Source organism: Hyperolius riggenbachi, chromosome 3 (assembly GCF_040937935.1).
Source record: "Hyperolius riggenbachi isolate aHypRig1 chromosome 3, aHypRig1.pri, whole genome shotgun sequence".
Lineage (NCBI taxonomy): Eukaryota > Metazoa > Chordata > Amphibia > Anura > Hyperoliidae > Hyperolius > Hyperolius riggenbachi.
In genome coordinates this window covers 40,730,162-40,744,426 of record NC_090648.1, presented here as the reverse complement: position 1 = coordinate 40,744,426, position 14,265 = coordinate 40,730,162, and the positions used below count along the sequence as shown (strand labels likewise).

The window sequence follows — 14,265 nt, the reverse complement described above, 5'->3', positions numbered from 1 at the left end:
GCAGGGAAAGCCGTCATTGAGCTCACCCTGTGCTCAGCTCACCGGTGGCGTACAGGGAGTGCAGAATTATTAGGCAAATGAGCATTTTGACCACATCATCCTCTTTATGCATGTTCTCTTACTCCAAGCTGTATAGGCTCGAAAACCTACTACCAATTAAGCATATTAGGTGATGTGCATCTCTGTAATGAGAAGGGGTGTGGTCTAATGACATCAACACCCTATATCAGGTGTGCATAATTATTAGGCAACTTCCTTTCCTTTGGCAAAATGGGTCAAAAGAAGGACTTGACAGGCTCAGAAAAGTCAAAAATAGTGAGATATTGTGATGATCCGCTCAGCTGGCTGCACAGGCAGACAGCTGTTTATCCATTCCTCTAGTCTGTGGGCTGCAAGTCTCTGGAACAGAGACCTGTCTTTCCATTGCAAGTTTCTGGTCTGTTCTCTTGCTGGGGAATTTGCATACATTCGTTATGCAAATCCTCTACCTACCTTCTTTGATGACTGGCACTATAAGAGCTTTATGTTTCCCAGAAGGCTTTGCTGGTCATTTCCCTTCCATGGTCTGTTCCTAAAGGACACTGCTGGAGTGTCAGCCATTGCTATCTAGTATAGTTAATTCCTGGGGGTTGCTTTAGGCTCCCCTTCTAGCCCAGTCAGGTTGTATTATCTGTATTGCCTGTTCTGTCTTGTCTTGCCTGTAGCCATTGTCCTGTCCCTATGGTGGTCGACAGGAAATGGTTCTGATCTCTGTTCTTGGAGTATAGCTGGTGCAGCGGTTGCTACCAGCTATCTCTTCTGTTCTGTCTCCTGGGATCGCGCTAGCTACTTTTCGCTAGCGCTGGGGATCCTTCTGTTCTGTCTCCTGGGATCGCGCTAGCCACTTTTCGCTAGCGCTGGGGATCCTTCTGTTCTGTCTCCTGGGATCGCGCTAGCCACTTTTCGCTAGCGCTGGGGATCCTTCTGTTCTGTCTTCTGGGATCGCGCTGGCCACTTTTCGCTAGCGCTGTGGATCCTATCTCTCGCTTGTCCCTGTTTTCGTGTGTCTGTCTTGTCTGCTACGCTTGCTGGAGGCTCGGTGAGGTAACCGTTAAGCAAGCGCTCGCGTCCTCTGTTTCATGTTTGTCTGTTAATGGTTAGTTATCCGTGCTTGTCTCTATTGTGCTTAACACGTGGAGACCGCGCATAACCGCGTGCACTGTTGCGAATGAGTGCGGTGTTCATGGTTAGCTAGCGTTTGTTATTTTCCGTATCTCCTCATTGTATTATTTGCTGTGCCTTTGCTAACCTCGTATTCTGTCCTGTTCTGCCTTGTGTCACGTCTGGCGATCGCACCTCTCGCGATCGCGTTCCTATTTCATATCTGAGGTTGTGTGTGCGCGGTCGCGGGGTGGCGACTGGATTGGCGCACACACATACAACCTGTCCCTTTGCTCGTTCTCATTCGCAATCGCCTCTCTTGCGATTGCGTTCTGCGCTTCGTACAATTCCTGTCTGGCATTTGTGGAGGTACAGAGGATTGGTTCCTCTGCACTCCTCAGCGCCATCTGCCGACAGGAATTTCCCTCTACAGGTGCGTAGCACCTTTTGCTGGGTGCCTGCAAATATACGCTTGTGGAGGATTTCCGCCGTGTCAGCGCACGCGTTGTGCGCTGATCACGGAAAAAGTTCCACAATCGTTACAGATATCTTGCAAAGGGATGCAGCACTCTTAAAAATGTAAAGCTTCTGAAGCGTGATCATCGAACAATCAAGCGTTTCATCCAAAATAGTCAACAGGGTCGCAAGAAGCGTGTGGAAAAACCAAGGCGCAAAATAACTGCCCATGAACTGAGAAAAGTCAAGCGTGCAGCTGCCAAGATGCCACTTGCCACCAGTTTGGCCATATTTCAGAGCTGCAACATCACTGGAGTGCCCAAAAGCACAAGGTGTGCAATACTCAGAGACATGGCCAAGGTAAGAAAGGCTGAAAGACGACCACCACTGAACAAGACACACAAGCTGAAACGTCAAGACTGGGCCAAGAAATATCTCAAGACTGATTTTTCTAAGGTTTTATGGACTGATGAAATGAGAGTGAGTCTTGATGGGCCAGATGGATGGGCCCGTGTCTGGATTGGTAAAGGGCAGAGAGCTCCAGTCCGACTCAGACGCCAGCAAGGTGGAGGTGGAGTACTGGTTTGGGCTAGTATCATCAAAGATGAGCTTGTGGGGCCTTTTCGGGTTGAGGATGGAGTCAAGCTCAACTCCTAGTCCTACTGACAGTTTCTGGAAGACACCTTCTTCAAGCAGTGGTACAGGAAGAAGTCTGCATCCTTCAAAAAAAACATGATTTTCATGCAGGACACTGCTCCATCACACGCGTCCAAGTACTCCACAGCGTGGCTGGCAAGAAAGGGTATAAAAGAAGAAAAACTAATGACATGGCCTCTTTGTTCACCTGATCTGAACCCCATTGAGAACCTGTAGTCCATCATAAAATGTGAGATTTACAAGGAGGAAACCAGTACACCTCTCTGAACAGTGTCTGGGAGGCTGTGGTTGCTGCTGCACGCAATGTTGATGGTGAACAGATCAAAACACTGACAGAATCCATGGATGGCAGGCTTTTGAGTGTCCTTGCAAAGAAAGGTGGCTATATTGGTCACTGATTTGTTTTTGTTTTGTTTTTGAATGTCAGAAATGTATATTTGTGGATGTTGAGATGTTATATTGGTTTCACTGGTAAAAATAAATAATTGAAATGGGTATATATTTGTTTTTTTGTTAAGTAGCCTAATAATTATGCACAGTAGTAGTCACCTGCACACACAGATATCCCCCTAAAATAGCTAAAACTAAAAACTACTTTCAAAAATATTCAGCTTTGATATTAATGAGTTTTTTGGGTTCATTGAGAACATGGTTGTTGTTCAATAATAAAATTATTCCTCAAAAATACCACTTGCCTAATAATTCTGCACTCCCTGTATACTTACATACGCTAGCTAGATCCCTCTGTTCAAATTGGATCAGAGAGGGATCTATTGCCTGCCAATGCACTGCACACCAATTTCCAACCCCCCTGTGCCCAGTGTTAAAGACCCACCCCTTCGCTGGTGTGACTTCTGGTCGCTTCCCGTCTCCGGCATCACCATGAGTGCCTGTACCACCTGACACCGGTGACTGAAGGACGTCACTTTATGTGCCAGTGTGATGCGGTATAGGTACTCGCTGTGACACAGGAGAAGGCAATGAGACGCACCAGCAGAGAGGTGAGCCTTTATAAACTGCACATGGGCTTGTGGGGACATTGGCTGAGGGTACATCGGTAGTCACAATATCAAACACACCCAATAGAGCCATTGTGACTTAGACTGTCTCTCCTATCCTATGCATCACCCTTCCTTCTCCTCTTCCATGTCACTGATCCTGATGCCTCTCTTCTCACCTGCTCCTCAACCTCTTACAGTCCCCCCTCTGTCACTTCTCTGTCTCTCTTCTCTGTGCATCACCATTATTATTATCTCTCATTATCCTTAATACCCTTGTTTTTTCTCTTTACATTTTCTTTATATGTTTATTGTCTTATTGTCTTCTTCCTCCCTGTACTGCCACTCTCTCTTAGCTCCTCCATGTCTCTTATCAGTTCTGCCTTCCTCTTCCTGCAGGAGTTTAAGCTGATGTACGGCATGCTGTTTTCCATCCGCTCCTTCGTCAGTAAGATGAGCCCGGTGGACATGTATCCTTGTTGTGAATTCACCTGCCTGAATCCCTGGAGTTTGCACCTTACATTATGCATCGGGTATACTTTCCCCCCAAACAAATGTCCAGCTGGGTGGCATGAAAAAGTAGCCATACAGTAACATGAAGTAGTAGTAACTGTTAATTAACATAGTAGCGGCCACTAGTGAAGTATTGTGGTTGCGATAGTTCACAGGACCCCCCGAATGTACCGTTACGCGTGTTGCTATGTAAGCACCGTGCGTAATTCAGGAAGATACACACCTTACATTACAACGCGCTCTGGTGTGTAAGGTGTGCATAGCGGCCGCCCCTTCTTTTTAACAAGCGCTCCGTCACATTAAGCTGAATGAAGCCTGTAGAGCCTTCTCTCTTCTTAGGTGAGAATGTAACTTTTTCTTTTCTGGGTGGTTACTGGTATCCTTTAAAGAGACTCTGTAGCAAAAAATAAGTGCCCCTGGGGGGTACTTACCTCGAGAGGGGGAAGCCTCCGGATCCCATCGAGGCTTCCCCCGCCCTCCTGTATCCCACGGGGGTTTCGCTGTGCCCCTCCGAAGCCACAGCCAACAATTTGTCAAGCTATTGAGCAGACGCAGAAGCGCCTGCAATATTTACAGTCCCCGGCTCCAGCGTGGGAAGGTAACTATTTACATGGCCGCCGTTCGGGGGGCCCTGCAAGACCCCTGTAGGTCGGAGGAGGATTGGGGAAGCCTCGATATGATCCAGAGGCTTCCCCCTACCAAGTAAGTACCTCCCCCCCGGGGGCACTTTTTTATGTTACAGGTTTTCTTTAAAGAGTGCCTCTGATGTGATTTGGGATCCAAATAAAAGCAGTTAATCTTCTCCTTATAGTCACCTAATAAACAAACGTCAATGTAAATCAGCTGTTTGCCAGTAAATTATTATTATTATTGATTTATAAAGCACCAACCTATTCCGTGGCGCTGTACAAAGTAAGAAAAAGACATGGGGTGCATAATAATACAGACAATGATATACACCAATATACAAAACAGTGTTCTCCCCAGAATTTTTTTCCAGCCGGGTGGCATGAAAAAGTAGCCGGGTGGGGGAGAACGCAGGTTCGGCACTTCTCTGTGCAACTCTGCTTACAGCGTAAGAAGCGGATGAGAAGGCGAGCCAATGATCGCCAGGTAGTCACTAAAATTGAGCCTGTGGAGAACACTGAATATGACTCCTTGGGGTTGATTCATCAAAGGAAATAGCGCAAGCATCCTCCTGTTGGTTGCGCTAATAAATCAGCACTAATTAGTTTGTTTCCCTGCACGCTACAGACACTTGTGGTAGTGTGCATAACTAAGCAACAGCCGCTGCTTGCAAAAGCTGCACGGTAGTGATGTTACTTAAAGAAATACTGTAGGGTGTCGGGGGGAAAAAGAGTTGAACTTACCCGGGGCTTTTAATGGTCCCCCGCAGACATCCTGTGCCCGCGCAGCCACTCACCGATGCTCCGGCCCCGCCTCTGGTTCACTTTTGGAATTTCAGACTTTAAAGTCTGAAAACCACTGCGCCTGCGTTGCCGTGTTCTCGGTCCCGCCGATGTCACCAGGAGTGTACTGCGCAGTCGCAGACCATACTGGGCCTGTGCAGTATGCTCCTGGTGACATCAGGGGCAGCGAGGACACGGCAACGCAGGCGCAGTGGTTTTCAGACTTTAAAGTCAGAAATTCCAGAAGTGAACGGGAGGCGGGGCCGGAGCATCGGTGAGTGGCTACGTGGGCACAGGATGTCTGCGGGGGACCATTAGAAGCTCCAGGTAAGTTCAACTCATTTTCCCCCGACCCCCCTACAGTATCCCTTTAATATGGTAGCAGCTGAGCTAGTGAAGTATCGCAGTAGCGATACATCACTACCACGTGGCTTTTGTAAGCTGCGGTTGTCGCTTAGTTATGCACACTATCGCACGTAGTGTGCGGTAGAAACAAAATTAAGTTGCATTGATTTATTGATTACCCCCTGTTACTCGTGCTATATCCTTTGATGAATCAACCTTGTAGAAGACTTCCCACCCCCCCCCCCCCCTCTTTGTGTATTTTTTTTTTCTTTTAATTATTTCATATGCGTGATATTACGGGGGGGGGGGGGGGGTAGTGATTATATATGACCCCTCACACTGTCTGCAATTCCATGCGACCCGCAACTATCCCCCCAAACGCCGCTCGCCAGTAATATCATGCATGTGTGAAATAACACGTTCAGCCGACAGCCGCCGTATGAAACCGCGCATACTGTAGCTTGCACAGACAGTCAGTGTCCGTGCACGCAGAGGCAGCCTGTATCGCGCGCCTCTGCAGAGTGCAGACTGACGGCTGAGCCTCGCACAGTCGCACTATCGTGGCTGTCATCACCCCCCTCCCTGCCCGATTGTCCGGGTGCGCCGTGCTCGCTTGAAAAAAAAACAAGCAGCGCTGTTCTGAAGCCAGTCCCTGTACTGCTCCGCTCTGTGCATGAGATCTTGCGCTTCCTGCCGAGCTCGTGCCTTCATTGGCTCAGCCTCAAACTGCCGCTGAGCCAATGAAGGCACGAGCTCGGCAGGAAGCGCGAGATCTCATGCACAGAGCGGAGCAGTACAGGGACTGGCTTCAGAACAGCGCTGCATGTTTTTTTTTCAAGCGAGCCCGGCGCACCCTGACAATCGGGCAGGGGGGGTGATAACAGCCAGGAAAGCAGCCGGGCGGTAATTGATCTTACCTGGGCGGCCCGCCCACCTGTTTGAGCCTGGGGAGAACACTGCAAAATACGGTATTGGTACAAAATGCAGAGTTGGTAATGACGGTGACAAAAGTAGCACATTGAATAAAATGTGTAACACATTCTAAGGCACACAAGTGTGAGAGCTTACAATCAAAAGGATGGTAAATGACCATAATTGGTAAACCCTGCCCTAGAACTGTCATATATCATCCTGTTTCACTGTCATTTGCAACCTTTTTTGAGGATGATAATTGAGGGATCTGCTGTTCACCGTTTATTTTAAATAACTTCTATCATGTGTGCAAGGGTTCATAGAGAGAAAGAAGGAACAAAAGTCAGATTGGTAGTATATATTCATATTAAATGACCTGTTGCATCCCTGTAAGGCCTGGTTTACATTCACCTAAAAAACAGAAGGTTTAGTGCAGGGCTGGGGTGCCGGTTCAAAAATCTTCCAACTCCAACAACTCAGTTTATGAAACCTCCGATTCCAGGTATCCAAAAATTGCTCTGACTCCACAGCCCTGGTTTAGAGGACCGTAATAGAATGGATGCAGACAGATCCAATGTTAACCAATGGATCCATTCACAACGGTCTGTTCGAACATATCCGTACAGCACGTTCTAGCGAACGGACCGCAAGTTTAGGACTGATGCGATTTTTCGAGGTCGACGGATGGAGGGTCATGGATGGAAAACTGATGCCTTTCAAAAACTGTACCACGTATCAGTTTTCCATCCATCCCAGTATGAACCGGACCTAAGGTCAGCACTGTGGCACACTTTATAAATAAGCCTTGATAGATGGTGGTAGCAGCCCATGGATAGGATAGGGTGGCAGTAAAATGTTACACAGTGTCATATACCTTAACCACATTGTGCAGGAAAGATGGCTTTCTCTCCTTCCAGACCAGCAAGTACAAGCTGCATTACTACGAGACCCCGAGCGGCCTGAAGATGATTATGAACACTGATCTGAGTGTGGGAAATGCACGAGATGTCCTGCACCAGATCTACAGCACGGTGAGTGTCTCTGTATGCTGTACAGAAGATGATTATGAATGCAGATCTGAATGTGGGAAATGCACGAGATGTCCTGCACCAGATCTACAGCACGGTGAGTGTCTCTTTATGCTGTACAGAAGATGATTATGAACAATGATCTGAGTGTGGGAAATGCACGAGATGTCCTGCACCAGATCTACAGCACGGTGAGTGTCTCTGTATGCTGTACAGAAGATGATTATGAACAATGATCTGAGTGTGGGAAATGCACGAGATGTCCTGCACCAGATATACAGCACGGTGAGTGTCTCAGTATGCTGTACAGAAGATCATTATTATTATGGATCTGAGTGTGAGAAATGCACGAGATGTCCTGCACCAGATATACAGCACGGTGAGTGTCTCTGTATGCTGTACAGAAGATCATTATTATTATGGATCTGAGTGTGAGAAATGCACGAGATGTCCTGCACCATGACGGGTTTCGGCGTTCTACGCCTTCGTCAGATGACCTGAGTTGTTCTGAGCTGTTTGTGTGCCTGAAGCAGAGACCGCTTCCCAGAAAGTGTTTTTACAGACAAATGTATCAACATTGGAATGTAAACAAAGATACTGTTATCTCCAGTTTGGATACGGATTTGAAGCTGAACAGCAGGACAAAGTGCTTTTGTTTAACCATTTCAGTGATGTTCTGCTAAAAAAAATGTCTGGGACAGTAGCTTTAGAGATGTGAGCAATCTTGTAGAGCAAAGTAGAAATGCTGACTTTCAAACCACTTTAAAAAGACACTGACGCAAAAAAAAAATTATGACATCATGAATTTGTTGTGTAGTAGGGGTAATTACTAGAACATTGGTAGCAAAAAAAATATTCTCATATTTTTATTTTCAGTTATCTAGGTTTTTTTTTTTTATATACAACATTGTATCATTCTCTAATATTTGCAGTTTACACACTACTCAGCATTCTAAATGTTTTTTACAGATCAGGCAGTGAACTTTTGACCTGTCCTGAACTGTTCTCTGCAAAAGAAAAACACAATACAGTTGTGATAACCTAATCAGAAGTCAGAGCTCTCTGCGACTTTCAAAGTCGTGGAGCTCAATGGCTATTTGTATAGATAACTGAAGTTTTTCCAGTAACCCTCCAGGACAGGTGAACTACGAGATTTGACCCCTCCCAGGAAACAAGAAACATCCACTTGGTCTCTCTATAAGTTTAGACCCACCGCAGGTGTCCGGCAGTATGGATGTTTCCTGTTCCCTGGAACAGGTCTCTCTGTAGGTGTCCGAGTCCTGGAGAGCCTGGGTGGCTAAGGGCTTTTGGGCATGCTGCTGAGATGCTGCTGCTGTATACTAAACAGCGAATGGAGTCCAGCGGCTTACCTCCCTCACACGCTCAGGATGCGTGCTTAATGGCGTCAGGGGGAAGGCTGTAGCGAAGACGCTCTTTGGCAGAGGCTACTGGCACGGTTGCTGGACGTAGAGGGAGGCGGAGCGGTAGGCAGAGGCTGTGCGCATGCTTCCCTCAACCAAGATGGCGGCGCGGGTACTTCCGCCGCCGCCGTGACGTCACTTCCGCCCGCCAGGAAGGAAGAGCTACAGCGTCTCGGCGTCTCACTCTCACAAACGCGGGAATACTGTGAGAGATGGACGCCGCTCAGGAGGCCAGCGAACCAAGGCAGGAGGCCAAGAGGGACGCTAAGGCTGACAAACCTGAGGCAGACCAGGCCAAAACTGACGCAGGAGCGGTGAGATTCATGCTGGTTTGGTGGAACTGTTACAGCTTGTATCAGCTGTTGTGACAATGTATTGCTGTTGCAAAAAAGTGTCTGTTTTTGTTTGACTGGGTTTTTTTCTGTTGTCTGCTTTATTTCAGAGTAATGCTACTGATAAATCTGACAGGCCCAGGTCTAAACGTTGCCCTACATGTAATGTTAAATTGTCCCAGACATGGACAAAAACCTTATGTCAGGCATGCATAATTACTGTATTGAATCAAGAGTCTGCCACTTCATACAAATATTTAATGAGTACAATGAGGACTGAAATGGCTGAATCTATTAAGGCTTTTAGAGAGGCAATGGCTGTATCTGTTACGCAAGCACCTGTTGTGAATGTGGTTCAAGATAATACACCTGTACCAGTTAATGTGGAAACCAATATTTCAGCACCAGCAGTGGTTCTTACAAATGCCGCAGGGTCTAATGAGGTGCCTGAGTTTAGGCAAGCATGTCAGGTTGGGGGGCCCACGTAAAAGAGTTCAAAGTGCAGGGTCTCTGGAATCAGCATACAAAAACTCAATCTTCAAATTACAGAGAAATGCTGGCAGTAAAACTGGCAATGATTGCAGCAATGCATCTAATAAAGAATCAGCATGTACAGCTGAGAACGGACAATGCTACAGTGGTAGCTTATATGAATCGACAAGGAGGAACGAAATCGTTAAAGTTACTGCATCTGTCAATAGAGATTCTGGAATTGGCGGAGAGCAATTTGAAATCATTCACAGCAGTTCACTTGAAGGGCTCATTGAACAATCTTGCGGATTTTCTCAGTCGAAATCAAATGTCAAATGTGGAGTGGACATTGAATATAGAGGTATTCAGATGGCTGACACAGATCTGGGGAGTCCCAGAGGTAGACCTGTTTGCAAACAGAGGAAATGCGAAGTGCGAAGTGTTCTTCTCACTGAATGCGTTGGATCATCCAGCAGCGGTGGATGCTCTGGCGCAAACATGGGAGTTCAGACTTGCGTACGCCTTTCCTCCCCTGAACATTCTGCCTCTGGTTCTCAGGAAGATAATGAATTCAAAAGTTTCAATTATTCTAATAGCACCACATTGGGAAAAACGGTCCTGGTTTCCTCTGCTGTTGAAGATAAAAACGGCAGGACCGATACAGTTACCGATGATGGACAATCTAATTACAGTTCAAGGCGAGAATGTTCCACAGGGAATAACCTGGAATCTCTCGGCTTGGTTAGTGAGAGGGCAATTCTCAGGGCAAAAGGACTGTCAAATAGAGTGATAGAAACTCTGTTGGACAGTCGGAAATTAAATACACGGAAAATTTATGAAAAATATTGGAAGACGTATAATCAGTGGTTGCAACAGTCTAAGTTTAACTCTTCTGAAATTGGTACGGTATTAGAATTTTTACAAAATGGTGTGGACAATGGCCTAGCCATAAGTACGATTAGGGTTCAGGTGTCGGCATTATCGGTTTTTTTAGATAAACGGTTGGCGAATCATCCGTTGGTGATAAGATTTTTGAAGTCGGTCGAGCGGAAAAGACCGGTCCGGGTGAGATCCTTTCCCAAATGGGATTTATCGACGGTGCTGAAAGCACTAACAGTTGTTCCGTTTGTGCCATTAGAAGACTTACACTTAAGACTGATTACAATCAGAACAGTATTCTTGATAGCCATAACGTCTGCAAGAAGGATAAGCGAACTAGAGGCTTTATCATGTAGAGAACCTTTCTGTACAATACATGATGATAGAGTAGTACTCAGAACAAGTGAGGAATTTCTGCCAAAAGTGAGTGATCGGTTTCATAGATGTCAAGAAATTATATTACCCTCCTTTTATATGAATCCTGGGAATGAAAAAGAAGAGAAATGGAGCACATTGGATGTCAGGAAAAATCTGATTCAATATCTGAAGAAAGTAAAAGATATCAGGAAATCAGAAAGTTTGTTTGTTAATTTTTCAGGCAAAATGATAGGCCAGAGAGCTTCAAAGAAGACTATTGCTAGATGGATTCATCTATGTATAGTGGAGGCTTACAAAAACATGAACTTACAATTACCAGATGAACTCAAAGCTCATTCTACTAGGGCAACGGCTACGACTTGGGCCTTCAGAGCTGGAGTGTCTGCCTTGGAAATATGCAAAGCGGCGACATGGAAGAACATCAATACTTTCATTCGCCACTACAAGTTGGATCGGATGACTGCAAAAGATCAGGAATTTGGAAGGAAAGTCCTGCAAGCGTTCAGCCCGCCCTAAGGTTGGTGATGTTATTTCTTGCTCATCATCTCGTAGTTCACCTGTCCTGGAGGGTTACTGGAAAAACCCTAAGCTAGCTAACGGGTAGATATATTTTAGGTAACCCTCCAGGACAGGTTGGGAACCCACCCATTTCTAAAAATTATTATATACTGTATATATGTATAGATGCAATGTATGTTAAGGGTAGTCTGCAGTATAGACCATGTTCAGGGTTTCTTGTATACATACTGCCGGACACCTGCGGTGGGTCTAAACTTATAGAGAGACCAAGTGGATGTTTCCTGTTTCCTGGGAGGGGTCAAATCTCGTAGTTCACCTGTCCTGGAGGGTTACCTAAAATATATCTACCCGTTAGCTAGCTTAGGGTTTCTTAACTTTTCCTGTTCTGGAAACAAGTATTAGACTTATGTCTTTGTTCATAATGCTTTATTTCTTAGCTGTACTACACAACCAATTCATTATATCATAATTTTTTTCCGCTTCAGTGTCTCTTTAAGCCTGGAACACACCTTCAATTTTGACTGACCCACTTTACCATTTCCATTTAGTTTGAGAATTTACTTACACAATCTGTCCACAGAATTTAATATCTGTTGGCCTTCATACTACATGGAGGTGGTAAAATTGGCCAATAAAAATTGAAGGTGTGTATAGATATAGTCAATTATAAAAACACCTTCTGTACTTGCAGTTTTCTTCCTTTATTTCCTCTAAAGTTTGGAAATTATGTTTGAAGTCCCTTCCTGATCAGAGGAAGTGTGTGTGTGCGTGTGGTGTGTGGTGTGTGTGCGTGTGGTGTGTGCGTGTGTGGTGTGCGCGTGTGCGTGTGTGTGTGTGTGTGTGCGCGCGTGCGTGCGTGCGTGTGTACAGTGTGTGGTGTGGTGTGTGTGTGTGTGTGTGTGTGTGTGTGTGTGTGTGTGTGCGCTTGTGTACAGTGTGTGCGCTTGTGTACAGTGTGTGTGCTTGTGTACAGTGTGTGTGCGTGTGTACAGTGTGTGTGTGGTGTGTGCGTGTGTACAGTGTGCGTGAGTGTGTGTGTGTGTGCGCGCGCGTGTATGTTTTCATTGACATTGCTCAGTTTGTGTTAAAATAACTATTGTTATTTGTTGTTTTTAGAGTTTGTACAATTTTTATTCAATAGTAACAGATCCAGAACACCGCAGCTGAGTCAAACAACTTGATTGCAAAATAACAGAAGATCTTTAAGTGTCCAATAACGCTGCAATTTGCAGAACGATCGGTTGTTTCTGATCTTTTGTAAACCATCACTCGAGACCACTAGCGGACCAAAATCTCCATTTTCAGATCAATCCCGCCATTCTGATTGGATTGGTTAGGAGATTTTTGTACGTTAGTGGTCTCCAATGATTGTTTCCGATCGATCATATGAATGATCTGAAACAAACGATTGTTCAGGGAATTGTATTATAAGTGGGCACCTTTTGGAGTAACTGAATGCAACAGTTTTGCAGAGATTGATAAAACTGTTGCCTCTGACCTGGACTCTTTTGGAAATTATTAGTACTTGTCACCCATAGCAACCAGTCACATTCCTTGTGAAAATTATATTTGGAAGAAAGACAAACTTTTTGGGGGACTGACTTTCCATTTCATGTACACTGAGGAAGGCATATGCAGAAACAATACAAGCTTCCACTTCCTGTGACCGGTTCCAAGCATCATTTCAAACAACCGGGTTAATGCATAAACAAGCAGATTTCAAACAAAACATCTCTTAAGAATGTAAAAAAAAAACTTTAGGGACTTGGTATTTAAAAAGGAACTGTAATGAAAATAACCTAATAAATATAATTGCTTATTTTTTTACAATATTAATTTATAGATTATTTAGTTAGTGTTTGCTCATTGTAAAATCTTTCCTTTCCCTCATTTACATTCTGAAATGTATGGCTGGTGGTGACCTCTTTAGTCCTGCCAGGTGATCTGTATTGAATGTTAGTTACTGAGAGTTCCATACACAGAGGGAGATACTGCTTGCTTGGCAGTTGGTAAAAGCCATTATTTCCCACAATGCAACGAGGTTTACAGACAGGACCACGGTCATGACATCACACTGTGGGAGGGGTTTCACCACAATATCAGCTGTACAGACTCCCCTGATGATCCGTTTGAGAAAAGAATTCTCATGGGAAAGGGGGTATCCGCTACTAATTAGGATAAAGTTCAATCCCGGGTTAAAGGTCCTCTATAAAGGAAATCTTAAGTCTTTTAAAAAAAAATTCTTTTAAAAAAACAGTTTTACTTACCTGGGCCTTCTACCGGCTCCCTGCAGTCGGCCTGTGCCCACGCTGGTACTCTAGTATCCTCCGATCCCAGTTCAGTTTCGCGTTCGAGCGACTGAGCCTGTCGTCGGACACTGCACCTGCGCGGCCCTGGCCATGCGCATCCTCTTTCACGCTCCGGGAGCTTCCTGCGCAAGCGAGCTAGTACTGTGCCTGCGCAGGAAGCTCCTGGTGATGGGAGTGCAGGTGAGTATGTGTGCGGCCAGGTAAGTGCAGTGGCCGAAAGCGAAACTAAGCCGGGACCGGAGGATCCTAGCGTACCGGTGCGGGCACAGGCCAACTGCAGGGGGTCGGTAGAAGGTCCAGGAAAGTAAAACTGCTTTTTTTAACGGACTTAAAGACACTGAAGTGAGTCTAAATTTTGTTTTTTAACTAATATTTATGTAAAGCACTATAAGTAATGCTAAACCACTGCATCCCCGCTGCAAAACGAGGGGTTTAAACCCCCCAAATCCCCTCTGCTTTGTCCGGGGAGTGCTTCCTCATATAGGCAGAGTTTATGGC

The 14,265-nt window shown here is 45.6% G+C and overlaps 1 protein-coding gene across 3 annotated transcripts in view; it reads left to right on the top strand.

Moving 5' to 3' along the window:
- The window catches only part of TRAPPC1 (trafficking protein particle complex subunit 1), a 28,987-nt gene that overhangs the window by 7,216 nt on the left and 7,506 nt on the right, over positions 1-14,265 (top strand). For all 3 annotated transcript variants that reach the window (XM_068274019.1, XM_068274017.1, XM_068274018.1), the window contains exons 3-4: positions 3,651-3,721; positions 7,323-7,461. In XM_068274019.1, coding sequence (XP_068130120.1) covers positions 3,651-3,721; positions 7,323-7,461 — 210 coding nt within the window. The remainder of the gene's footprint in view (positions 1-3,650; positions 3,722-7,322; positions 7,462-14,265) is intronic.